The sequence below is a fragment of the Ochotona curzoniae genome, unplaced genomic scaffold (genome assembly GCF_017591425.1).
Source record: "Ochotona curzoniae isolate NIBS_2020 unplaced genomic scaffold, NIBS_Ocur_1.0 contig_605, whole genome shotgun sequence".
In the NCBI taxonomy this organism is placed as follows: Eukaryota; Metazoa; Chordata; class Mammalia; order Lagomorpha; family Ochotonidae; genus Ochotona; species Ochotona curzoniae.
In genome coordinates, this window is record NW_024466491.1 from 4,722,469 (window position 1) to 4,747,131 (window position 24,663).

The 24,663-nt window shown below is 58.8% G+C and overlaps 2 protein-coding genes across 4 annotated transcripts; both read left to right on the plus strand.

Moving 5' to 3' along the window:
- The first annotated feature begins 4,296 nt into the window (after window positions 1–4,296).
- LOC121163022 (olfactory receptor 1361-like) lies at window positions 4,297–5,238 on the plus strand. The gene has a single exon (XM_040990251.1). It carries the CDS (start codon window positions 4,297–4,299, stop codon window positions 5,236–5,238), a length of 942 nt encoding a protein of 313 aa, XP_040846185.1.
- Window positions 5,239–8,830: 3,592 nt separating this feature from the next.
- Window positions 8,831–24,300, plus strand: TPM4 (tropomyosin 4). 3 transcript variants are annotated; one of them, XM_040990915.1, is made up of 9 exons: window positions 8,831–8,949; window positions 12,501–12,626; window positions 16,605–16,738; window positions 17,956–18,073; window positions 18,380–18,450; window positions 19,125–19,200; window positions 19,782–19,844; window positions 19,942–20,011; window positions 23,065–24,300. In XM_040990915.1, exons 1-9 carry the CDS (start codon window positions 8,836–8,838, stop codon window positions 23,145–23,147), a joined length of 855 nt encoding a protein of 284 aa, XP_040846849.1. In that variant the 5' UTR covers window positions 8,831–8,835; the 3' UTR covers window positions 23,148–24,300. The 3 variants fall into 3 exon arrangements, with proteins under 3 accessions (XP_040846849.1, XP_040846850.1, XP_040846851.1); XM_040990916.1 differs by lacking the exons at window positions 8,831–8,949; window positions 12,501–12,626 and adding exons at window positions 12,874–12,963; window positions 12,997–13,154; XM_040990917.1 differs by lacking the exons at window positions 8,831–8,949; window positions 12,501–12,626 and adding exons at window positions 12,894–12,954; window positions 12,985–13,154.
- The last annotated feature ends 363 nt before the right edge of the window (window positions 24,301–24,663 follow it).

Sequence of the window (24,663 nt, forward strand, 5' to 3'; positions counted from 1 at the left end):
AGCGCGGGAGAGGTGACAGGGCAGTGTGGCAGGTCTGAGAGGTTAAGAGAGGAAAGGCCGGGGAGAAGACGGGGGTGGGCGGCCAGCAGGCCAGCGGGGGCACTGGGGAGCAGGTAGGATGGGCAGCCAGCAGGGGCACTGGGGGGCAGGTAGGGGTGAGCAGGGAAGCAGGGGCACTGCCCTGCCCGTGCTGTGTCCAGCCCAGGTGCACATGCGAGGGAGCTGGGTGTGGAGGAAGGACCAGAGGTGGGATGGATGCTGAGTGCCGGGCCTCAGCAAGCCCAGATGGCACAGGAGGGGCTCCCCCTGCCCCCCAAGCCCAGGAGGCGTCTGGACCCTTGGAGATGAGAGCACAAAGAACGCAGTGACCTTGACCATGGAAAGTGACCTTGACCACGGAATGGTGATAGACTATGTCACTTGCTTCCCACCCAGACAGTTCTCTCCCGTTTGCCCCACCAGGACTCCGTGTGCTTAGGAGGGCGTGTGTGTGTGTGAGAGAGAGACAGAGAGGGCGAGAGAAGTGGTGTGTGTGTGTGTGAGAGAGAGAGAGAGACAGAGAGGGCGAGAGAAGTGGTGTGTGTGTGTGTGTGTGTGTGTGTGTGTGTGTGATGAGGGAGAGAGGAAGCAAAATTTAAAAACACACACAATTTAAGTTGAAACACACTCTCAGCTCAAATGTAAAAACGTGTTTCATGATCTGACACCACACATCTTGTCACCTCTCCTGTGTCTCTCTCTCTCTGCCTCTCTCGGTGTCCCTCCCTCCTCTCTCTCCTTCTCCATCTCGCTCTGTCTCTCTCTTTCTCCCTCTCTCTTTGCCTCTGTCTCCCTCCTCTCTCTCCTTCCTTCTCTCTCTCTCCCAGCTGTGTAGCTACCCACCTCCTCTGTACCTCTCTACGTACAAGGAGACTTCCAAAACTTCATGACCACTGACGCCATGATGAAACCGTGCAAGGAGTTCAAAATAGTTTGCACCGAAACAGGCTCATCTTCCCCTTCCCCTTTGTCCGCAGCTTTCTGGAGCACGCTTAAGCATATACCTCCTATCTCTGTCTGCATCCAGGTCCTTCCATTGAAGAGCAATCCAGCCTCTTCTCTTTTTAAAGATTTATTTTGTCCTTATTGGAAAGGTAAATCTGTAGAGAGGAGAGACAGAGAAAGATCCTCCGTCCGCTGGTTCACTCCCCAAGTGGCCTAATGCCGGAGCTGAGCTGTGAAGCCAGGAGCCAGGAGCTTCTTCTGGGTCTGCACCAGCCGGGAGCTGGATGGGAAGGGAAGCAGCCGGGATGTGAACTCCCTAGCGGCTGCTGGGGCTCGCCGGGAGGATTAGCCACAACCCGTCACGTGGGATGTGCCTCTGAGCCTTGCGCCTGTCTGTGGTCGATCCTCCTATCTGCTTCTGCATCTCCCGGACACTGGCAGCACTCCGACCTCCTTGCATCGCTCACTCCCAGGCACATTTTTTCAGCCTTACGCCATGGGAGGTAGCTATGAACAGTGTGTTTTCATCTTTCATAAAGCGACACTCGTCTGTCCTTATCCTCCTGCTAAGCCTTACCTGCCACGGCAGCCCAACTGCTCTGCACCTTTTCCACTTCATGGCACTGAGGGGCCAGAGCTGTGCACCCACTCAACAGACCTTTCCAGACAGTCTTGAATTCTCCCTGTGTTCCTTCCGGAGAATTCCTCTGGGTCACAGGTCACACCAGACCTCTCTGTGCTGCCAAACACCCCGTCATCATCCCAAGTCCTCATCAACAGCCCCCCCTGTTGTGGGTGAGCCCTGCCAGGGCACCCTGCCGGGGCACCTTGCTGTGGGTGAGTCCTGCTGGGGCACCTTGCTGTGGGTGAGCCCTATTGGGGCACCCTGCTGGAGCTGAGCCCTGCTCTGCCACCCTGCTGTGGGCAAGCCCCACTGTGGGCCAGCCCTGCCGGGGCACCCTGGCCAAGCCAGTGCTCGATAATATTTATTTCTGCCTACCCCTGTGGGTGTGAAGTGGCAGCTTGTGGAATTCCTTGTTTTTAGCCGTTTGGTGAGGTCGCCCATATCCTCATTGTTTGGGGGGCTGCTGGAAGCGTGCCGGCATCTCCATTTTGTGGTGTATTTACCCAAAACAGCTGTCGCTGGGGTACGGTGGGGAGACCCCAGTTTTGTAATCAGCTCAGAATTCCCATCTGAGGTCCAGGGACTGTTTCACGGTCATTAGGTGGAGGCCAGCATGGTGGCACTGAGCATCGAGCCACTGCCTTGCAATGCTGGCATCCCACCGGCTCAAACCTGCCACTCCACCCCTGATCATTCCACTTGGACAGTTAACAAAGAAGGCTCGACTGCCTGCGACTGCGTGAGCACCTGCCACCCCTGTGGGAGGCCAGAAGGAGCTCCAGGCTCCTGGCTTCAGCCTGGCCCAGCCCTGTTTTGGCCATTTGGGGAGTTAAACCATTGGGTGGAAGATCTCTTTCTGTGTAACTTTGTTTTTTTTTTTAAGATTTATTTTTATTACAAAGTCAGATATACAGAGAGGAGGAGAGAAAGAAAGGAAGATCTTCCGTCCACTGGTTCACTCCCCAAGTGACCACAATGGCCGGTACTGTGCCGACCCGAAGCCGGGAACCAGGAGCCTCTTCTGGGTCTCCCACACGGGTGCAGGGTCCCAAGGCTTTGGGCCGTCCTCCACTGCTTTCCCAGGCCACAGGCAGGGAGCTGGATGGGAAGCAGAGCAGCCAGGACACGAATCAGCGCCCATATGGGATGCCGGTGCTGCCGGGAGAAGGGTTAGCTGTTGAGTCAAGGCACCAGGCCCCCTAATTTCCTTTTGCTGAAGCTTCTCAGTGAGAAAGTGACTGCAAGGGCCGGGTGGAGGAAGCAGAGTCACAGGATGAAGGAATTTCTAGCCAAGGGAGCAGCAAGTGACACGGCCCGAGGCAGGGGTTATCGGTCCAGTTCCAGAAAAGACGTCATTCTAGGGACGCACACGGAGGAAGGAAGGTAAGCTCCCAGAGGGGAGTGACGGGGCCCTGGCTCACGGATCGGGACTCAGAGGGAATGTACGCTTTTCTCCAACAGTGGGTGTCACTGCTTTGTGTCCCGGCTGCCCCACTTCAGATCCAGCTCCCTGGGGGAACAGCAGAACATGGCCTGAGCCCTTGCATCCTTGCACCCGTGCGGGACCCCAGATGGAGCCCCTGGCTCCTGGCTTCGGCCTGGCCCAGTCCTTAGCTCTTGTGGTCTTCTAGGGAGTAAAACAACGGATGAGAGATTCCTGTTTTCCGTCTGTCTGCCCCCCTCCCCTCTGTGTCTCTCTTAGTTTCAAATATAACTAAATCTTATAAATGATTTTTAAACTTTTTTTTATTGGAAAGGCAGATTAACTAAGAAGAGAGACAGAGAGAAAGCTCTTCCATCCGCTGGTTCACTCCCCAAGCGGCTGCAACAGCCATGGCTGGGCTGGGCTGAAGCCAGGAGCCAGGAGCTTCTTCCGAGTCTCCCACGCGGGTGCAGGGTCCCAAGGCTTTGGGCCGTCCTCGACTGCTTTCCCAGGCCACAGGCAGGGAGCTGGGTGGGAAGTGGGGCACCTGGGACATGAACCAGTGCCCATATGGGATCTTGGCAGATGCAGGGCAAGGATTAAGCCCCTTGCAATGTCTTACCATTTGCAGGCTTACAGTACAGACCTGGGCATCGATTCTTGCTCATTCTTTTCCCACTGACTACTGCGATTTTCTTTCACTTTGAGGTGAGCAGTGTGGTATTGTGCTTTAAGCCTCTGCTTCAAACAGCCACATCCCTAATTAGAATTCTGGTTTGCATCCCAGCTGCTCTGCTTCCCATCCAGCCCCCTGGAGGGTGGCCCAAGTGCCTGGGCCCCCGCACTCGTGTGGGAGACCCAGAGCGAGGTCCCGGCTTCCGCCTGGCGCAGCCCCAGCCGCTCAGCCATTGGGGAAATCAGTAGATGGAAGATTCTCTTAAAATTATTGTAAATGTTTATAGATTTATTTCTATGTGGAAGGCAGAGTTAGAGAGAGAACAAGAGACAGAGAGAGATCTTCCAACTGCTGGTTCACTCGCCAGATTATCACAATGGCCAGGAGTTTAGCTGACCATTCCATATATCAATTTATTTAAACACGTGTTTATATAGTATTTATCTTAAATATTTATAAAAATATTTTATACATAAAATTTATCTATATCTATCAATCATCTATTTCACACACACACACGAAGTAAGATCGCTGTGTCCAGCACCACAGACAGGTCCCCACTTGCATTCTGATCCATTCAGGTTGGCCATGGAGGAAGCAAACGCGACCAGCATCTCCGAGTTTCTGCTCCTGGGCCTCTCCGAGGACCCCGAGCAACAGTACCTGCTCTTCATCTTCTTCCTGACCATGTACCTGCTCACGGGGCTGGGCAACCTTCTCATCATCACGGCCATTGCCACCGACAGCCGGCTCCACACGCCCATGTACTTCTTCCTGGCCAACCTGGCCTTCGTGGACATCTGCTTCACGTCCACCACCGTCCCCAAGATGCTGGCCAATCACGTGACAGGGAGCAGAGCCATCCCTTACGCCGGCTGCCTCACCCAGATGTTCTTCTTTATCTGGCTAGCAGGCACCGACAGCTTTCTGCTGACGGCCATGGCCTACGACCGCTACGCGGCCATCTGTCACCCTCTGCAGTACCTCGCCTCCGTGACGCCACGCCTCTGCAGCCTCCTGGTGGTGGCTTCCTGGATGGCCGCCCTGGGCAATGCCCTGACCCACACGCTGTTGCTGACCCGCCTCTCTTTCTGCACCCACAACCGAGTCCCTCATTTCTTCTGCGATCTTAGCCCTCTGCTGAAACTGGCCTGCTCTGACACTTTCCTCAACAACGTGATGGTGTACACCGTGGGCGCCCTGCCCATCATCACCCCCTTCGTGGGCATCCTGGGCTCCTACACGCGCATCTTTGCCGCAGTCCTGAAGATCCCCTCTGCAGGGGGCAAGCGGAAGGCCTTCTCCACCTGCGGCTCGCATCTCTCCGTGGTGTCCCTGTTCTATGGGACCCTCATTGGGGTTTATTTCAGCCCCACGTCCTCCCACACGGCCCAGAAGGACACGGCTGCGGCCGTGATGTACACGGTGGTCACCCCCATGCTGAACCCCTTCATCTACAGCCTGAGGAATAGTGACATGAAGGGAGCCCTGGGGGCCCTCGTGGGCTGGAGGCCAGCTCTCAGGCAGTGAACACACGGTTGGCACGTCGACTACGGCACCCTGCACTCTTCCGAGGGCAAGGTAGATATCAAGAAAGGGCCCAAAGCCTTGGGACCCTGCACCTGCGTGGGAGACCTGGAAGAGGCTCCTGGCTCCCAGCTTCAGATCGGCTGAGCTCTGGCCACTGGGGGCCATTTGGGGAGTGAACCAGCAGATGGAAGATCTTTTTCTCTGTCTCTCCTTCTCTCTGTAAATCTGCCTTTCCCATCAAAATGCCCAAGTCTTTAATACATGTGTGTATGCCAGGTTGAGCCAACGCCTGGAGCTTCTTCCGGATCTTCCAGGTAGGCACAGGGTCCCAAGGCTGTGGGCCGTCCACCCCTCCTTTCCCAGGCCACAGGCAGGGAGCTGGATGGGAATGAAACAGCTGGGACTTGCCCACTCCCCACCAAATAATAATAATAATCTTCCAATCCAAACACCCAGGGAAAGATAAAGGCCTGGGTGGGTTAAGTTGTCCACACCCCTGCTTACAAGGTACACAGTAACAGAGAGACCCACGGAGCACCCACCCCTGGCAGGAACTATGGGAGGTGTCCATGTGGGTGACTCAGACTGAAGACCCAGTGGCAGGGGGCAGCCCAGGGCCTGGAGTCCCTCGACGTGCGGCCTCGCCCCGCCGGGGCCTCGCTGTCTGTACCCGTGAAAGGTGGGTCACACCCAGGGAGACGGTGACAGTGAGCTGCCCGCATGGTCAAGGTGCCGGGGACATGTGGCCATCTGGAGGCCAGGGCTGGCTCACCTGTCATTATTAGTAATTACCGTGAGTCGGCAGGCAAGCTCGCGGTCAGGCCTGTTTTTCAGCATTGTGGCCGGGCTCCGGGCTCTGTAACCCACACAGTTCCCTCCGGGTATGACTCAGAGAGGAGGGGCTTTGTTCCCTGCCCTCTCCACTGATCAGCTCGCCTCCTCCCGGGGGCAGGAGGGGCAGCAGGACAAGGACCCTGGAGTTCCCAGGAATCAGACAGACACAGGTTCTAATCCCGGCGTTGCTATCCACTGGCTGTGATCTGGAGTCGGAAACAGAGAGCTCCAAGTTACACGGGAGGGGTTTCTATGCTGGGCCAGGTGTTTGGCACAACAGCTGGGACATCAGTTGGGACCTGTCAGAGGGGCCTGGGTTTGCTCCAGTTCTGCACCCAGTTCCTGGTTCATGTGTACCCTGGGAGGCGACGGGTGAGGGTTCAAGTCCTTGGGGAGACCTTGGAAGAAATGGCTCCTGCCTTCAACCTGCCCCAGCCCTGGCTTATCGTGTTTGCTGACCGAGAGTTAGCAGATGCAAGACATTGTCTTTCTGCCTGCATGCCTTCCAGATAAACGCACTCACACACGGATTCCTTTTCCAAAGAGAGTACTCAGATGGGAATTTCATGTATTCTTGTTCTGAGATGAACTTGCCGGATTTGGGGAGCCTCGGCAGCCCTCTCACACATTCCAACACAGGTGGCAGTCAGTACATTCAGGCCTGCGCAGCCCCCCAGCTCCCAGGGCCACCTGCCCCCCACTCCCCGACCACCCACTGAGGGCACCTGCCATGGGGCAGAGCCAGAGAGGGCAGCCCTCAGCCAGCTGCCATCGGTGGCGCCACACCCCAGCTGTCCATCTGGGACAACAGCATGCTGTCTGCCGCCCCCAGAGCTACTGGTCCTTGAGTTATTTTTTAAAGTGTTTATTTCTTCATTAGCGTGTTTGTTTGTTTGTTTAAGACGCAGAGTCACAGAGGAAGAGAGGTCTTCCAGTTCCCCCACCACCCAAACACTGAGCAGCCCTCAGGGCTGTGCCAGGAGCCAGGAGACCTTACCTGGGCCTCCCGCCGGTTCTTGGCCATCCCCCGCTGCCTTCCTGGGATGCACTCGCAAGAACGCTCCGTCAGAAAGGCAGCAGACACCGGTACATGGTTCAATTTGCTAATTCTTCCCCTCCAAGCATCAGGATCCCATATGGATGCCGGTTCATGTCCCGGCTGCTCCACTTCTCATCCAGCTCCCTGCCTGTGGCCTGGGAAAGCAGTGGAGGACGGCCCACAGCCTTGGGACCCTGCACCCGCGTGGGAGACCCGGAGGAAACTCCTGGCTTCAGATCGGCTCAACTCTAGCTGTTGCGGCTACTTGGGGAATGAATCAACAGATGGAAGATCTTTCTGTCTCTCCTTTATTGGCTTTGCAATAAAAATAAATAAATAAATCTTTCAAAAGAAAGAAAGAGGGAGGGAGGAATCAGCCTGGATCCGACCCAGTGTTCCGCCGATATGGGTTGTGGCTGACACAGGTTTTACCCGCTGCACCACCACGCCGGGTCCTGGCCCCTCTGCTCGGCTCAAGGCCTTCTCAGGGCCAGGCGTGCAACAGCTGTTCACCCACTGAGAGCAACTCCTGGGCTCTAGAACTCCAGAACTTCCTGCCCAAGGCGTTCTCAGATCTGAGCCTTGAAGGGTGAACACAGTAATCGGGGGAGGAGAAGGGAGCCAAGATTGTCCCCCTTTTCCAGGGTCCAAGGCATGGCCTGCCCCCTCAAGCAGCTGATACCCCAAAACGATGATCAGATAGTAATACTTAGAGTGGTAACTCCCACTGCCCCAACACGCCTGATGCTACGGCTCAGTCCACGAGAGACCTTGGACTGTGGCGCACAGAGGGACAGCCCCGGGGCAAAGGACATAGCGTAGGCAGCGTCCCGGAGGCGGGCAGGCAGCAGCCCTGTGTGGGCAGCCCTGTGTGGGCAGCCCTGTGTGGGCAGCAGTGGAGGCCAGCAGCCAGGTTTTTCTCCTGTTGCTGCAGGTCCGGGGGAACCGCAGTTCATTCTAGCAAGCGGGAGGGACAGTGCAGAATCCAAGGGTGGGCAAGAGGGACTGGGGACTCCCTTCCCCCTCATTTTTTTTTTTTTTTTTTTTGAGCTGTATTGATTTGAAAGGCAGAGTTACAGCGGGAGAGAGTCTGTCCACCCTCTGGTTCTCACTTCCAGATGCCGTAACAGGCAAGTTAAAACCAGGCTCCAGCCTGGCCTCCTGTGGGTAGCGTTAGCAGGGAGCTGGGTGGGAACTGGAGTAACCCGGGTTATAACAGACAACCCAGGAAGGCTCCCTGGGTGCAGCAAGGCCTGTCCACCCATCTGCATCCCCCAGTGTCCAGGAGCTTTCTCATATCCTAGCCACCAGCCCTCGCTTCACCCCTGCCCACCAAGCACCAGCGGGCTGGGGGGCGGGGGGAGCTTAAGGCCACCTGGGGGTGAAGGGGGCCACTCTCCCCAGGCCCTGGGCTGGGTCTCACACAGCACCTGTAGCGCCTGCCTTCAAGCTGGGAAGCGCGGCAGGCCTCCCTTCCCGAAAATCCCAAATAAGGCGAGGGCTGCGGGAGGCCAGGAGGCTGCCAGGCCCTCCGGAGGAGCCAGAGCGAGTGGCGGCTGGCCCGGCGGCAGACTACACTGGGGCTCTGGCCAAACTCCCGGCGGCGGGAGGAGGAGCAGGGTGGTGCAGCCTCCTGCCCTCCCCGCCTGGCCTCGCAGGTTATAAGGGCCTCCTCTCCGCCCCTGCCCTCACTCCCGCACCCACAGCCTCTCCACCAGCCAGCCATGGAGGCCATTAAGAAGAAGATGCAGATGCTGAAACTGGACAAGGAGAACGCCGTGGACCGCGCCGAGCAGGCAGAGGCGGAGAGGAAGGCCGCTGAGGACAGGTGCAAAGAGGTGAGCATGACACTCCTTCCTACGACCCGTGCCCAACGGTGCTGGGCTGTCCCGGGCAGCATCCTCTCCATTCTCATTGCCCAGCCTGGCAAAGAGAGGGCCCTGGAGGGCAGAAGAGAGAGTCGCAGAGATCTTGGTGGGTGCCGAAACGAAGGCGCGAGCACCGAGACCATGGCAAAGCAAGATGAGGGGGCGGCTGGCTTCCCAGGCCTTGGGTCCGGAGGCCAGGCGTGGGGCAACCGGACTGACCCAGCAGGACCAGTGTGGGAGCTAAAGAGGAGAGACAGAGAGGGGTGTTGTCAGGCAAATGCTGCATCTATGGGAGTGTGGTTGTGTGTGCTCCTGTGTCGTGTCTGTGTGCACCTGTGTGTGTGTGTCTACCGAAAGGTGTGCAAGGGGGCGGTGACTGGGAAGATGGCTTGTCCTTGAGGAGGGGAGCGTGTTGGATGTGACCTGCATTGGGATGGGAGGAGGGTGGCAGTGTGTGGGTCGAGGCATCCGTGAGGGCAGGTGTGTGTAAGGAAGAAGGGGATATAAGGGGAGACGAGTGCGTACCTGCAGGTGGGTATGGGTTCATGTTGGCTCTGAGTGTGTGTGTGGCTGTGTCTGTGTGTGACTGTGTCTGTGTGTGACTGTGTGTCTGTGTGTGGTTTTCCTTGTTGTGTACCCGACTGGGGTGTTTTTGCTGATGGCATAAGCTATGCATGTCAGGCGGGTGACCTGAGGATGGGGGGCGTGGCCCTGTGCCCATGCCTGGGGACACCCCCAGCTGGGAGACCAGTGGCTATGACCCACTGCAAGGGTGGCTGGGGGTGGGACAGGGGTTAGAAGAGTTGAGTTGAGCCTGGGGGACCTGCCGAGACCTGGAGCCAGGGAGCTGCCAAGGATGGCCACACGGAGGGCCCAGCCCTCCCTAGCCCAGGCACACACCAGCTCCAAGGGCGCCCCAGGACCCACGCCCTCACAGTTCCGCGCCCATGTGACTAGGGGGAAAGTCTGCCAGCCCGGTGCCTCCCTCCCCGCCCTGGGAGGATGAGGTGACGGTGCAGGTGGCGCCCTTGGCTCAGCGCCGGACTCCTGCCCCACCCTGGCTCCCCTCCCCGGTGCCCGGGGTGGTGTGGGACACAGTCCTGGCCACCAGCCCCACCTCAGCTGACACAGGCTCCTCCCCGCCCTGCCTTCCTCACCCATCCTGCCGGCTTCCCCGCATGCTGGTGCCAACACCCCAAGCTTCGGGGAAAGGGCAGTGGTCAGGCCTAACTCTCACTGGAGTGTGAGTGGCTGCAAAGAGAGAGGGGGGGGCTCCTCAAATCTTCCAGCAGCTGCCGTGCCTCAGTGGACGCCTCTCCTGTCTCCTGCAGCCAGACCTGCAGCCCCTGGGGGTGGACCTGCGCTCAAACCCACGCCGGGGGCTCAGGGACAGGGCAAGCCCCGTCCTGGTTGGGTTGCCGGCTGTTGTGCAGCCTCAGAGCTGACGGCCATGTGTCCCCACCTGGCAGGGAGCGTGCCTGGACACACGGGTGCTCTGAGACTTAACTTACCTCAAGTTGCCTTTCGCTGCCGGAGAGGCTGGGGTCGGCCTGACCCCCCAGGAGCTCCCTCGGCCAGTCCCGTCTGTCCAGCGGGGGGAACAGGACGGAGGTCTGGCTCGGCTGCTTCCTGCCCCCTCCAGGCCAGTCACATCAGCCACCATGACCTATGATCCCACATCCTGCCCTTGGGCCCACCCCCGTGGGCGCTCCCTGTCTCTCCCGGCCAACGACGCAGGGGGAAACTGAGTCCACACGAGGAAGGCACTGCAGGCCTGTGTCCTCTCTGCATTAGAATTCTGACGTGAGGAGAAGCTGACTTAGGTCAGCCCCTTTAAAAAAAAAAAAAAAAAAACATTGATATGAAAGGCAGAGTTGAGAGAGAATTTAAATCTGTGCTTCACTCCCAAAATGGGTGCAAGGGCTTGCACAGCTAGGACTCAAACCTGACAGGGGATGGCACAGCACCTATAGACTCTGACCTTGGCCCGAGCTGCCACTGCCCGCCCTGCAATTCATCCAGCAGGTCCCTAAGCAAAGCCTGGGCGACCCAGCCTTGCATAGGCTCACCCACAAATGCCCCCAATCACCAGGGCTGGGCCCAGGGACTTGGGTCAGGAGGTGGAGAGCCAGGCTCCGGCCCAGTGGCCTGCTAGGTGCTTGGAGCCAGGTGGGACAGCTAGTCCCCGGGTGGGGGGGGGGGGCTCGGGTCATGAGCTGCAGACTCAATCCAACCCGCAGGCTGCGGGGACCTGTCAGTTGAGCTGCTGCCTCCCAAACTGTGCCTAGGCAGGAGGTTGAGTCGGAGCTGGGTTGTGTTTTTGCTTTTTAAAATGTCTGTATTTATCGCAGGAGCTGGGGCATTGTGGCATAGAGGCAAAAGCCACTGCCTGTGACGCCAGCACCCCCATATGGGCCTTGGTTGGTGCCAGGACTGCTCCACTTTTGATCCAGGGCAAAGCAGTGGAAGATGGCCCGAGGACTCGGGGTTCCTGCACCCACGTGGGGGACCTGGATGAAGCTCCTGGCTTCGGACGGGCTCAGCCCTGACCCTCTGAGGCCTCTCTAGGCAGCTGTGAGGTGGCCATCCGTCCTGTTCTGTTCTCAGAGAGCCTCTCTCTCCTTTTCTTCCCCTTGGTATTGACAATCCGAGAAAGCATGAAATTGATTCCATCCTCTGGCCCACTCCCCAAATGCCTTCAGCGGGTGGGGTACGTCACCCGTGGGCAGGGAGCTAAGCTGGGATTGTCCTTGCTTTGTAAGAGCAGGCTCCAGGACAGTGCCATAGTGTAACGGGCTAGTCCTCTGCCCGTGGCGCCAGCATCCCATATAGGTGCCAGTTAAAGTGTTAGCTGCTCCACTTCCCATCCAGCACCCTGCTACTGCACCTGGGAATGCAGTGAAAGATGCTGGCTCAAGTGTTTGGGCACCAGCACCCATGGGGGTGGCCCAGAAGAAGCTCCTGGCTCCCAGCTCTGGCTTTCTGGGGGAGCTCTCTCTCCTTTTTCTACTCAGCATTCAAACCTTGCCTAACCCTCATCACCATCCTGAATTGCACCCATCCAGACCCCAATCTCCTGTTAAGGGGGTCCTTAACGGGGTTATCTCCTCGCCCCCTACCCCCGGGGGGGGGGGAGTATAAGTGAGGGACCTGGGCAGTCATTTGTACTCAGGATCTCCTGCAAAAACCCGTCTCTTGCGAGGGGCAGACCTAGAGGGAGAAGGGCTGGGGCTGGCCACGCTTAACCACCCAAGCTCCAGCGTCACCCCTGGAATGTCCATGCCAAAACTGTGTGTGCACGTGTTGTTCAGCCAAAGTGGGTAGAATGCCCAAGGAGATCACCCCTCCAACACACACACACACCCCGACCACAGCAGCTGGGCCCCAAGAAACCTAGAGAGCTGTGCAAAACCTTAGTCACAGCTACCGCATGCTAAGGGTCCCTCGTGCGCACACGGGGCCACTGAGAGCGCGGTGCAGGTCCCCGGCTGCTCCATCACCCCCACCCCGTCTGTCCCCAGGTGGAGCAGGAGTTGGAGCACCTGCAGCAGAAGCTGCGAGGCACCGAGGACGCACTGGACAAGTACTCGGAGGAGCTGCGGGATGCGCAGGACAAGCTGGAGCTGAGCGAGAAGAAGGCCTCCGACGTGCGTGCGCGGTAACCGGGCGCCCGCGGCAGGAGGAGCAGGAGGGGGGCGGCGCCTCCAGGCGCTTTCTCCAAATAAGTCCCGAAAATGAGGCCCTTTCCCAAGCGTCCGGCGGCGGCCAGCGGTGCCGGCGTCAGGCCCGCCCAGCGGTGCTGACGTCGGTGGCTCGCCCGGCCCGGGTGACCTCACCGCCCCCGACGGCAGCCGGGGCCCGGGGGGCGGGAAGAGGCGGGGGCGGCCCGGCGCGCAGGCAAAGGCTCGCGGGGGCCCCGGGGCGCGGCTGCTGCAGCTCTCGCCGGAACCGAGCCCAGCCGAGCGCCCGTCCGCCCTGCTGCCCGCTGCTGCCCGCTGCTGCCCGCTGCTGCCCGCTGCTGCCCGCTGCGTGCGCTCCGCGCCATGGCCGGCCTCAACTCGCTGGAGACGGTGAAACGCAAGATCCAGGCCCTGCAGCAGCAGGCGGACGAGGCGGAGGACCGCGCGCAGGGCCTGCAGAGAGAGCTGGACGGCGAGCGCGAACGGCGCGAGAAAGTGAGAGCCCCCCTCGCCGGGTCCCGCGCGCCCCGCCGCTGCCGCCGGACCCGCACCCCCAGACCCACCATCGGGCCCGCGCCCCTAACCTCCTGCGCCGCCGCCATCCTCCTTTCTGGAGCCTGGGACGGGGGAGGGGGTGCTGCTGCATCCGGGTCGGGCAGAGCCGGCCGAGCTGGACAGGGAGGAGGGGGATGGGGCTGCAGAGCGAGTTGGGATGGGGGAGGGGGGCGGTGCGCGAGAATCGGGGGGCGCTCCCGGTGCGGCCCTGCAGGCGGGGAGCCGGGGTGGACACGTTGAGCGGGTCCCATTGTCTGGGGTTGGCCTGGTTGGGGGTGGGGAGGCGGAGACGCCGCACTCGGTGGCCCTGGCCCCGGCGGCTCCCGCTGGACTGTCCCGCCCGGCCGTTCCAAGGGGCGCGGCGGCGGGTGGCGACGTGTCTGCTGCGGGTGGGGCGCGGAAATCATGCCCGCCTCGCCCAGCTGCTCCCCCAGCGGGAAGCAGGCCCCGCGGGGACCCCGCCTTCCTGCAGAAGGCTGGGAGGGGGGTTGTGGAATGTTAACCTCGGATCGTTTCACCTCTGGGGCTGGAGCCAAGTAACTCTGAAAGAGGAGGGGGCTTCACCGCCCACCTCCTCTTCGCCCGTCCCGGGGATGGGGAGGGAAAAGTGGGATGTTGGCACCGCAGGGGACATGCCCTCCCGCGTGCCAGCTGTGTGGCTTTGGTGCCTAGCTGTAGTTGCTCCATCAATGCCTCTGCGTCCTCCCTCCACGCTGGAAATGGTGGGGGGTGGGGTTGGGGTGTAGATAGAACTAGTGAAGAAAGTTTTTTTGGGGGGAGGGGGCTACGGAACTGGAGTGTGAAGACTCGGAGGCCTGAAAGTTGTGGGGTTCAGCCAGCTGGAGTTGCAGCGTTGGATCGTGCGCGCGCCTGGCGCACACGGTAGCTGCCCTGGCGTGTGTCGCTCCTCTTCACCCGCAAGGCCTCTGGCTGGGGGACAGGACCGTGGCCTTCCAGCCAAGACTCCACGGACTGGGGAGGGAGCCGCGTGTGTGCTGGGCGCCGCTGAAGATGCTGAATGCAGAGTGGGAGAGAGAGAGAGAGAGAGAGAGAGAGAGAGAGAGAGAGAGAGAGAGAGCCCCAGCGGGTGGCCCGCAGACTGGGCCCGCCTCCCAACAGCTGGCTTCGGTTAGATTTTTGTGTGTGATTAACCGCCGTCTTCCTGTTCCTTAGCCGCATCCAGCAAATGTCTTTGGCCTTATAAGGAAAATCCTTTGTAGCCGGTGGCTGGGTGTGCGCGGGGAGGGAGGGGCGGAGTCCCCAGTGACTAAGAGGTCCCAGCGGCTTCCAGGGACCGGTGCTGGAAGCACGGTGCCTCTGCATGGGATTCCTTCACAGAACGTCGAGTCCACCCGCCCGCCTTCGCCGGGAAGGTGTTGCAGTTCTTGGCATGAATTTTCAAGTTTTATTTGGGGAGGCGGGGAGAGGAGGCAGAAGGCACAGAGCTCCCATCCTCTGGTTGCAACAGCCAGGGCTGAGCCAGGCTGCAGCCAGGAGTTCCAGCCGGATCTCACCCGTGGGTGCAGAGGCCCAGACCCTGGAGCTGTCCCCTGTGGCTTTCCCCCCGGGTGCCTGTGAGCAGGGAGCTGGGGCCAGGACTGGACCCTGGGCACTGAGATGCAGGGCTCGGGAGTCCCAGGTGGCACTCACTTAACCAGGTCGGATGCCCACCCCACCTCAGTGAGGTGTGTGTGTTTATTTCTTAATGTTTGTTTATTTGACTTATTGGAAGGGCAAATTTACAGAGAGAAAAGACAGAAAGAGCTGTTGGTTCACTCCCCAGGTGGCCGCAATGGCTGGAGCTGAGCTGATCCAAAGCCAGGAACTTCTTCCTGGTCTCCCACGTGGGTGCAGGGTCCCCAGGCTGTGGGCCGTCCTCCACTGCTTTCCCAGGCCACAGGCAGGGAGCTGGATGGGAAGTGGAGCAGCCGGGATTAGAACAGGTTCCCATATGGGATCCCAACACATACAAGGAGAGGACTTTAGCCACTAGGCTATAGCGCCAGGCTGCGTTTTTTAAATAAAGATTTATTTATCAGCTTGAGAGAGAGAGAGATCTTGCATCTGCCGGATCACTCCTTATAACGGCTGCAGCTGCCGGAGCTGCCCCCGGGTCTCCCAGGCACTTTTCACCCACTGCTCTCCCAGCACATCAGCAGAAAGCTGTATCAGAAGCAGAGCCTCTGGGACTGCCTTCCAGGCGGGATCCTAACATGCCTGCTGCCTTCACCTCTCCCCTTGGTGGAGTCCACATGGCCAGGTCTCAAAGCCCCAGGGCCCAAGGGGAGACACCTGGGCCTGGGGCTCAAAGCCCCAGGGCCCAAGGGGAGACACCTGGGCCTGGGGCTCAAAGCCCCAGGGCCCAAGGGGAGACACCTGGGCCTGGGGCTCAAAGCCCCAGGGCCCAAGGGGAGACACCTGGGCCTGAGCCTCAAAGCCCCTTGGGCCAAGGGGAGACACCTGGGCCTGAGCCTCAAAGCCCCTGGGGCCAAGGGGAGACACCCGAACCTGGGGCTCAAAGCCCCTGGGGCCAAGGGGAGACACCCGGGCCTGGGGCTCAAAGCCCCTGGGGCCAAGGGGAGACACCCGGGCCTGGGGCTCAAGGTGGCATTCCATGCCAGCCCCATGCATGGCTCTGTCATCCCGTGCTCCGTGGGTAGGGTGTGCCAGGACCCATCCCCGCCCACCCGCAGGGGTGCTTCCCGTGTCCGCGGGCTCCAGGGCGCTCGGGGATGGAGCCAGCCTGTGGCACCAAGGCCCAGGCTCCCGACCAACCAGCGGGGCAGTGTTCTCACTTTGGATTCTTGGTTTCATGCGCAGCCTAGGGAAGTGCCAGGGAGCCATGAATTCCGTCCGTCTCTCCCCAATGGGTGCCAGGGACCCAAGCGCTGGGGCCGTGACCTGCTGGCTTCCCAGGCCATGAGTGGGGTGCTGGATTGGAAGCAGAACAGCCAGGACTTTTCACTAGGGGTGCCAGGGTCATAGGCGGTTGACCCACAGACCGGTACCTCATGCCTTCCTGTGCCAAGGCGGAAGTGTCTCTCGCCTCACTGACCATGTGGCCTCCGTTAGCTGAGGCCGTCTGTGCTTGAATTCAGCTCTCCATCTGTGTGGGTGGGTGCAGACGGCATTCGGCAGGTCCTCCATGGCCCGATTCCCAGGGTCCCCCTGGGAGCAGTGTGCACTGCAGCCCGTCCTGAGGGGCGGCAGGACCAGGGCGTGGGTGTGGAACTGGAATCTGTGCCCCTGGTTGTGGTGGGGGAAGTGGGTGTTCCCTGAAAGAACCCCCTCAAGTCGTGGTTTCCGCAGCCACGTGGGCGCTGGGTGTGGAGGGCGGGCTGGGCCAGCTGTGCCTTCTCCTTCTCACCCTGCCCCTCTGTCCTCCCGCAGGCCGAAGGCGATGTGGCAGCTCTCAACCGACGCATCCAGCTGGTGGAGGAGGAGCTGGACCGGGCTCAGGAGCGCCTGGCCACGGCCCTGCAGAAGCTGGAGGAGGCGGAGAAGGCGGCCGACGAGAGCGAGAGGTGAGGACGCCGTAGCCGGCCAGTGTGTTGTGGGTGTGCGCCGAACAGACACGGCTCCTGGTCCTGGGATCTGGGGACACCGGCTTCTAGGGTGGTAGGAAAGAGGGGCAGGTGGGACCAGCGTGGGCAGTGTGTGCACTGAGGCAGGAAGGGCCGTGTGCACTGAGGCAGGAAGGGCCGTGTGCACGCTGGTTGCGTCTGACTTTGATGTCTTACCGTTTCAAACACACCTGTTGTTGCGCAGACCTGTCCAGGCAGGCTGGCGTTTCCATGGCAACCCGTTCCCGGTGGAGTGGATAGGCTGGGATTTTTTTCCCCAGCCAGGGACATTCAGTCTGTGCCCACACCTCTGGTCCCGCCACTCCCATCTCCCTTCCAGCTCCTGCACGCTACTGTCCCTTTCTTAACGCTCTCGGCCATGGCTGCCCAGCCCTCAACACCGCTCGTCCCCCATTGCGGCAGCCCGTGTGGGCGCCAGTTCATGTCCCGGCCACTCCGCTTCCCACCCAGCTCCCTGCCTGTGGCTGGGAAAGCAGTGGAGGACGGCCCACAGCCTTGGGACCCTACACCCACGTGGGAGACCTGGAGGAGGCTCCTGGCTCCTGGCTTCAGATTGGCTCAGCTCCAGCCACTGCGGCCACTTGGGGAGTGAATAAACCCGTGGAAGATCTTGCTCTCAATCTCTCTCTCTCTCTCGTTTTGCATTTCAAATAAGTGAATTAAAATATATTTTTTATTAATTACATTGCATTATGTGACACAGCATAGGCTCTGGGATTCCCCCAGAATTAAAATATCTTTAAATAAGCAAATGGCGTGGCATCTGAGTATCTGGGTCACATGGTGGCCAGGCAGGTTAAGGCCAGGAGGACAGTGTCCAGTGGTCGGCATGGCTGCCGTGCAGGGCTCTGCTTTGCCACAGGGGACTCGGCCAACAACGTGCAGGTGCACAGGCAGGCATATGGCGCTGCTGGCCGGGCAGGCGGGCGGGCGGATGGCATTGCTGGCCAGGCAGATGGACGATGCTGCTGGCCGGGTGTGCAGACAGTGCTGCTGGCCGGGTGCAGGTGCCAGGCGGGGGACAGTGCTGCTGGCCGGGTGCAGGTGCCAGGCGGGGGACAGTGCTGCTGGCCGGGTGCAGGTGCCAGGCGGGGGACAGTGCTGCCGGCTGGGCAGCTGGACGGCTCTGCTGAAGCAGGGCGCTCCGCTCCTTGCAGGGGAATGAAGGTGATCGAGAACCGGGCCATGAAGGATGAGGAGAAGATGGAGATTCAGGAGATGCAGCTCAAAGAGGCGAAGCACATCGCCGAGGAAGCCGACCGGAAATACGAGGAGGTGAGGGAGGGGCAGCTGGGGGGAAGCTGGCCTGGGCTGCTGGGGTGGTGAGGTGGGGGCAGTCCATGACAGGTGGGCGGGGCTGCAGGTGAGGGCGGTCCATGGCAGGTGGGCGGGGCTGCAGGTGAGGGCGGTCCATGGCAGGTGGGCGGGGCCGCAGGAGGACTGTCCCTTGCAGGTGGGCGGGGCTGCAGGTGAGGGCCGTCCATGGCAGGTGGGCGGGGCTGCAGGTGAGGGCGGTCCATGGCAGGTGGGCGGGGCCGCAGGAGGACTGTCCCTTGCAGGTGGGTTTGTCTGTCTCTACAGGTGGCCCGGAAACTGGTCATTCTGGAGGGCGAGCTGGAAAGGGCAGAGGAGCGCGCCGAGGTGTCCGAGCTGTGAGTGGCCGAGCAGGACTGGGGTAGCTGTGGCCCCCTGAGCGGGTCCTGAGAGCCATCCTGGCTTGTAGCTTTGTGGATCAGGTCACAGGGGGAGGTGGCCATGTCCTGAAGCCCACAGGTGCCATTTTTCCCTAGAAGATAGGCCACCCCAGCACCGTCAGTCAGAATTGCCTGGCTCCTGATGTCACCTTTTGGCAACACTGCGGTCTTGGGGAGATGCTGGAGAGGGTTGACAGAGCTCCCAGGTTCCCGCAGACAGACGAGGCCTATCCGCCCCCGGGGGTGAGGACTCGGCAAAGACGGAGATGAGGTTCCCAGATCTGCCTCCCAGCCTTCCGCGCTCCCACTCACTCCCGGCACCTTCCGGAGCTGGCCTGCTACGGCCCACATTTCACAATCTGTTGCTTCACCCCTTTGGCGGATTCCCAGGAATGCTTAACAAACCCTCCATGAGCTCCTGGACCTGCCCGGCCCTTGCCTGGCATGACTGTGACAGCCCTTTGATGCCTACACAGCAGTGAGGCTGGGAAAAATCCACTAGCATTTTTTTCCCCCCACTTACACATTCCTTCTGGGGACCCAGGGCAAGCTTGAGTGTTTCCTTGTCTTGTTAGGGGGAATTGCCTTAAAAAAAAAAACCTTTTAAATCCTTTTCTCTCTTTTTTGGACAGAAAATGTGGTGACTTAGAAGAGGAACTTAAGAATGTCACAAACAACCTGAAGTCACTGGAGGCCGCGTCAGAAAAGGTTGGGGGCTGGCCCGAGTCAGACGGCGGTTCGCAGCAGACTCATTGGAAAGGCAGATTTACAGAGAGGAGAGACAGAAAGATCTTCCTTCCACTGGTTCACTCCCAGAATGGCCACTACGGTCAGAGCTGAGCCGATCCAAAGCCAAGAGCTTCTTCCAGGTCTCCCACGGCAGGTGCAGAGTCCCAAGGCTTTGGGCCGTCCTCCACTGCTTTCCCAGGCCACAAGCAGGGAGCTGGATGGGAAGTGGAGCAGCCGGGATTTGAACTGGGGCCCGTATGGTGACCTGCCTGTCTGCGTCCCTCCTCTGCTGATGGACCAGCAAGCCCGCCCAAGCCCAGAGCATGGCAGATCTTGGCGTTGAGGCAGTGCATTCCCGCTCCCTGCACAGTGCCCGCTGTCCGTGCAAAACCTGCCCGTCTCTGTCCCTCCTCACAGCGTCATTGAAGGTGCCCACTTCCTGGGCACAGACTTGCCCGTCTCCAAAGAGCCTCATGGCCCCTTTGCTTCCAGAAATAGGAACCTCTATCTTTTTATGCCTTTTTCCCTCCCGCTAACACGGCACGTTGTTTCCCCCACAGTATTCTGAAAAGGAGGATAAATATGAAGAAGAAATTAAACTTCTGTCGGACAAATTGAAGGAGGTGAGTATGTGTGCCCAGTCCACGCCCCCCACACACCCCCGTCCCCAGCGATGGCCCTGAGCTGATGAGCGCCTATGCGTCCCTCCCCACACCGCAGGCCGAGACCCGTGCTGAATTCGCAGAGAGAACGGTTGCAAAACTGGAGAAGACCATTGACGACCTCGAAGGTAGGAGAGCATCCGTGCAGACGGCTCTGTGCGCCGCCCGCCCCCACCACAGCCGAAGGCGCGGTGTGCGAGAGCCGGGCTGGCCTTGGCCTGCGGGGACAGTGACGTGAGAGCGGGGAAGGGCTTAGAATTGTCTGCAGTGGGCTTATTTCTAGGAGAGATGCCTGGCGTTCTGTAGCAGCCGTGTCACAGAGCTGCAGGCCTTTCCCAGTGTGAGAAAACAGAGACACGGACAGAGTCGCTCCCGTGGAGACGCTGGCGCCCACGGAGGAGCCGACGTTGCTCGGAGGGGTCCCACGTGGAACATCCGCTCTGTCCTCCCGGGAGACAGACTGGGGAACTCGGAAGGGGTTGATCCCACACATCTTTTGCGTCTCCCCAGCCCCGTCGCCCCCAGAGTGTGATTTGGGAAATGGAAGTGTGGTTTCATGGGAGGGGAAACTGCCCTATTCTGATGTCTCACCTCTGGCCTTGGGACACCCTTGGAAATCTGAAATCTCACCCAGGCAGATGGTGGAGCGGGAAGCTCTGTGCATGCTAGGTGCCCTTCTTGGGCAGGTGACGGGCTAATTGCTTCACAGCTAAGACCACATGACACCTCTCACAGGTCTAGGCGTTAGCCGAGACCAGGTGCCAGCCCCCACAGGTCTAGGGGGTTAGCTGAGATCACGTGACATCCCATAGGTCTTGGGGTGGGGTATTTTTTCCCATTTGCTTTGCAGAACGCACCACCCTCCTCTAGGCTCTTATTGGTTTCCTCCTGTCGTTGTTCTTTATTTGTTTCTTTTAACTTGTCCATTTGAAATAGAGAAGGGAGAGAGAGAGCCAGCTCTCCCATCCGCGGCTTCACTTCCCAAGCGGCCACAGCAGCTGGAGCTGGGACGGTCCAAAGCCAGGAGCCTCCTCCGGCTGTCCCACGTGGGTGCAGGGGCCCGAGGATCTGGTCCATCCTCCGCTGCCTTTCCACGCGTGACAGCGCGGGCGCGTGTGTGTGTGTATGTGTGTGTGTGTGTGTGTGTGTGTGTGTGTATACCTCCTCTCCAGTCGATCCTCTCTCTTTGCCGCCTTTGAGCCATCGGCGTGTGTCCGTGGTCGGGAGAAAGTGGGTGGTTACCAACTCTCCCGAGTAAGATCATACCGTGCCCACGTGATCCTTCCCCGAAGCCGTGAAAATGAAAGCCAGTTTGGCCAGAGCTCGCCTTCGCCAACTGGGTCGCGGGCCAATTGTTGGTCCCTTAAATAGCCATCGTTTCAAATGGAGACTGTCATCTCTCTAAACCATTTTTTTGGCAACTTAAAAAAGAATGAACAGAACTTGCAAAAACACACACACACACACACAGCAGGCCTGTGTCTGACGCGAGCCTGCCGCGGGGGGGGTGGGAGAAGCCATGTGGTCAGGCGACACGGGTGGGGTCCGGGTCTCCTGACAACAGCGCTGCGTGGGTGTTCTGTTCCCACTCTGGGCCCTGGCTGGGGTTCCCTGTGTCTTCCCTGTCCCTGGGGAAGCACCTCCAGTGCTCAGCCCTGGGAGGGAACTGGCTTGTGCAGTGAATTGAAGAACATTCCAGAGCAGGCAAAGGCAGTGGCGTGGCTGTGTTGTCACAGAAGTGACGGGATTTCTTCAGGGAGTTCCAAGCAAGGGCTCCTGAGGTGCTGGTGTGTGTTTGCTGTCATCAGGCACCTTGTCTGTTCATAACGCCCGTGAGGGTTACAAGGTCGTGCTTGGTGTGGCCAGAAACTTCTGGATTTTTCCAAGGCCATCCAAAGTTCAGTCTGTCCAGTTCAAACATTTATTTATTTTCATTGGAAAGGCAGATATACAGAGAGAAGAAGATATAAACATCTTTCATCTGATGGTTCACTCCCCAAGTGGCCATAATGGCCAGAGCTGAGTCATCCGAAGCCAGGAGCTTCTTCCGGGTCTCCCACACGCAGGTGCAGGGTCCCAAGGCTGTGGGCCGTCCTCCACTGCTTTCCTAGGCCACAGGCAGGGAGCTGGATGGGAAGTGGAGTAGCCGGGACTAGAACCGGCGCCCCCCTGTGGGAGGCCAGCAGATGGGGGCTTTACGTGCAATGCCGCAGCCTCTGCCCCAGCAGCACCTTTCCACAATGTGCCGGTTTCAGCCGTGTTGCCTCTGCATGGCATGGGTCTGGTTCCACACACACACACATTTTCCAGAAACGGCTAAGGAAGGGCGTGTGACAAGATCGTACGTTCTTACCAAGGCTGCATGACTCATTAACACAAAGAAATGTGTTGGGTCGGCCTCCTCGAGCACCAGTGTCTGAACTGTCACGGTTGGAAAGTTGTCAAGGATTCCCTGGCGAAGCCTGTTTGATGACAGAGGAATCCACCCAGGAAGGTTTCATGGCTCCAAGGTCACCAAGTTTAGCCAAGATGCCAAGTAGTATGTGAGATGTGAGTTTCAGAGCCCAGCGCGATGTCTCAGTGGTTAAACCCTCACCTTGAGCACATCAAGATCCCCATGTGGGCACCGGTTCAAGTCCCGGCTGCTCCACTTCCCACCCAGCTCCCTGCCTGTGGCCTGGGAAAGCAGTGGAGGACGGCCCAAGGCTTTGGGACCCTGCACCCGCCTAGGAGACCCGGGAGAGGCTGGCACCTCCTGGCTTCAGATCGGCTTAGCTCTGGCCATTATGGCCACTTGGGGAGTGAACCAGTGGGTGGAAGATCTTTCTCTTTGTCTCTCCTTCTAAATAAATCTGCCTTTCCAATAAAAAACAGAAAGAGAAAAACAAATTTGAGTTTCAGAGAGGCCACAGGTGGTTTGGGGGGCATTAGTGTACATCTTACACAACATTTGGAATGGGCTTGTACCAGGCGGTTGTTGGTTCATCTATCTGAAATTGCGTTTCACTGGGCAGCCTGACCCGCAGAGATGGCGCTGGGGCCCTGCTCTTGCTTGGTTTTATTGCTTTTCTTAAAATGAGAATGGTCTCCTCGGATAGGTTTTTTTCGCTAGAGAATGTGTTTGCTTTCCTTGAACAAAAAGGTGTATTGATTTATTCCTCCCCCTCTTCATCCTCACCAGAAAAACTCGCCCAGGCCAAAGAAGAGAATGTGGGCTTGCATCAAACACTGGACCAGACATTAAACGAACTGAACTGTATATAAGCCACAGTGGCAGCGGCGTGCTCCGACCAGCTGCAGAGCCCGTGTGCCCCTGCGTCTTCGACTTTGCTGGAAACATCACGCTCATTATGAACGCGTGACCAAATATTTTATATACTAGAGAAGCTTTGAGCACCAGTTAAATCTAAAGCCTTTCTTTCTTTCTTCCCCCCCCCCCCCGCCCCCAAAGTGGCTTTTTCAGCTCTATTTTTAATCCTGAAGTTGCGTATGTTCCTAGGTGAGGCAGGGTGACCCACACTGAGCTATACTCCGGGAGAATGGGCCAACCCCACTTTCTCGAGGAGACAGACTCAACTCATCTGTCAGGTCATGGGTTGGTTTCAGATGCTAAGACTCCAGGAGGCTTGGCGCCATCGCAGGAAAATGGGTGGGGATTTTCCACTCAGAGCAGGGGGCAGAAAAAAAGGCTGTGCTGGGGCGCTGTAAAGCAGCTGGCCCCTGACCACAGCCAGCTGTGCGTGAGCGCGCTGGGGAGTGGCCCCCGGACTCCCCCAGGAGCCTGCATGGCTTCTGTGCTGTTACCTTGTTGCGTCCTCAAGTGGTTCTCTCAGGAGCGGGTGTCTTCACTCCCACGGTGACCGGAACAGTCCTGTTCAGGTCGGCCATCCGGCCATCCGTACCACCTATAGGTTGGGCAGGAGGGGCGAGGTACTTTTTGTTTTTCGCTTCATCTCCATAGCTGAGGGAAATCGCAAAGTGATGGTTTCTTTTTGTCTTAGCACTTTGGGATTCCTTCTTCAGGACCAAGTTAACGAGACCAAAAAAAAAGCAACCTCCTGATTGAACTGGATGGTGGGGCGTATCGTAGGCAGCGACTGCACACTGTAGCTTTTTCGATTTCCGCTTTCTCGGATAACATCTCAGAGCTCAAACATTCCATGTTCCCTGAGCGCGTGGGGGCCGACTCCAAGTTTACAAATCTGACGAAACTCGCCCTGCTTCCAGCTTATCTGAACCCCCTGCCCCCTCCTATTTATTAAGCACCACACTACCCGCCCCTCTGGGAGGCACACTAGCAAATTGTGCAATTGAAAATAAAAACCCACACTTTTCTTTAAGATTCTTGCGACTGTATCATATGTAATAGTATCACCTTTTTCTACATTTTGGTCAAATAAATTTTTACAGAAACTCCCATGGGTGTGAATTTCAGTTCCATGAACGCGAGTGGATGCGAAGGGAAGTGGGCGGGTCCAAGAATGTAGTAGAAGTTATTTGGCTTAACAGGATGACTTCATGAGAGAGGAATTACGCCCCCCCCCGCAGGCGAGAACACCTGGCCAGCACCCCGGGCACAGCTGGGGAACAAGCAGGGTTTCGTAGACGGTCCAAACACGTGGTCCGTGCCGTGGGATTGGAGAGGCAGGAGGCCTGCCCAGACAAGGCGTCCTGATGAAGGTCATATCCACGCTGGTAAGAACCTGAAAGAGATTCAAAGAGAAGAAGCCGAGACGAGGAAATCCACTGAGCATTCGTTTCAGGAAGGACTAGAGCGGGG

Excerpts from the sequence above, each read along its gene's own strand:
- LOC121163022 (XM_040990251.1), top strand. The coding sequence starts at position 4,297 with ATGGAGGAAGCAAACGCGACCAGCATCTCCGAGTTTCTGCTCCTGGGC.
- TPM4 (XM_040990915.1), top strand. The coding sequence starts at position 8,836 with ATGGAGGCCATTAAGAAGAAGATGCAGATGCTGAAACTGGACAAGGAG. Across the intron at positions 16,739-17,955 it reads GCGGCCGACGAGAGCGAGAG|GGGAATGAAGGTGATCGAGA; the intron begins GTGAGGACGCCG and ends CGCTCCTTGCAG. Across the intron at positions 19,201-19,781 it reads TGGAGGCCGCGTCAGAAAAG|TATTCTGAAAAGGAGGATAA; the intron begins GTTGGGGGCTGG and ends TTTCCCCCACAG.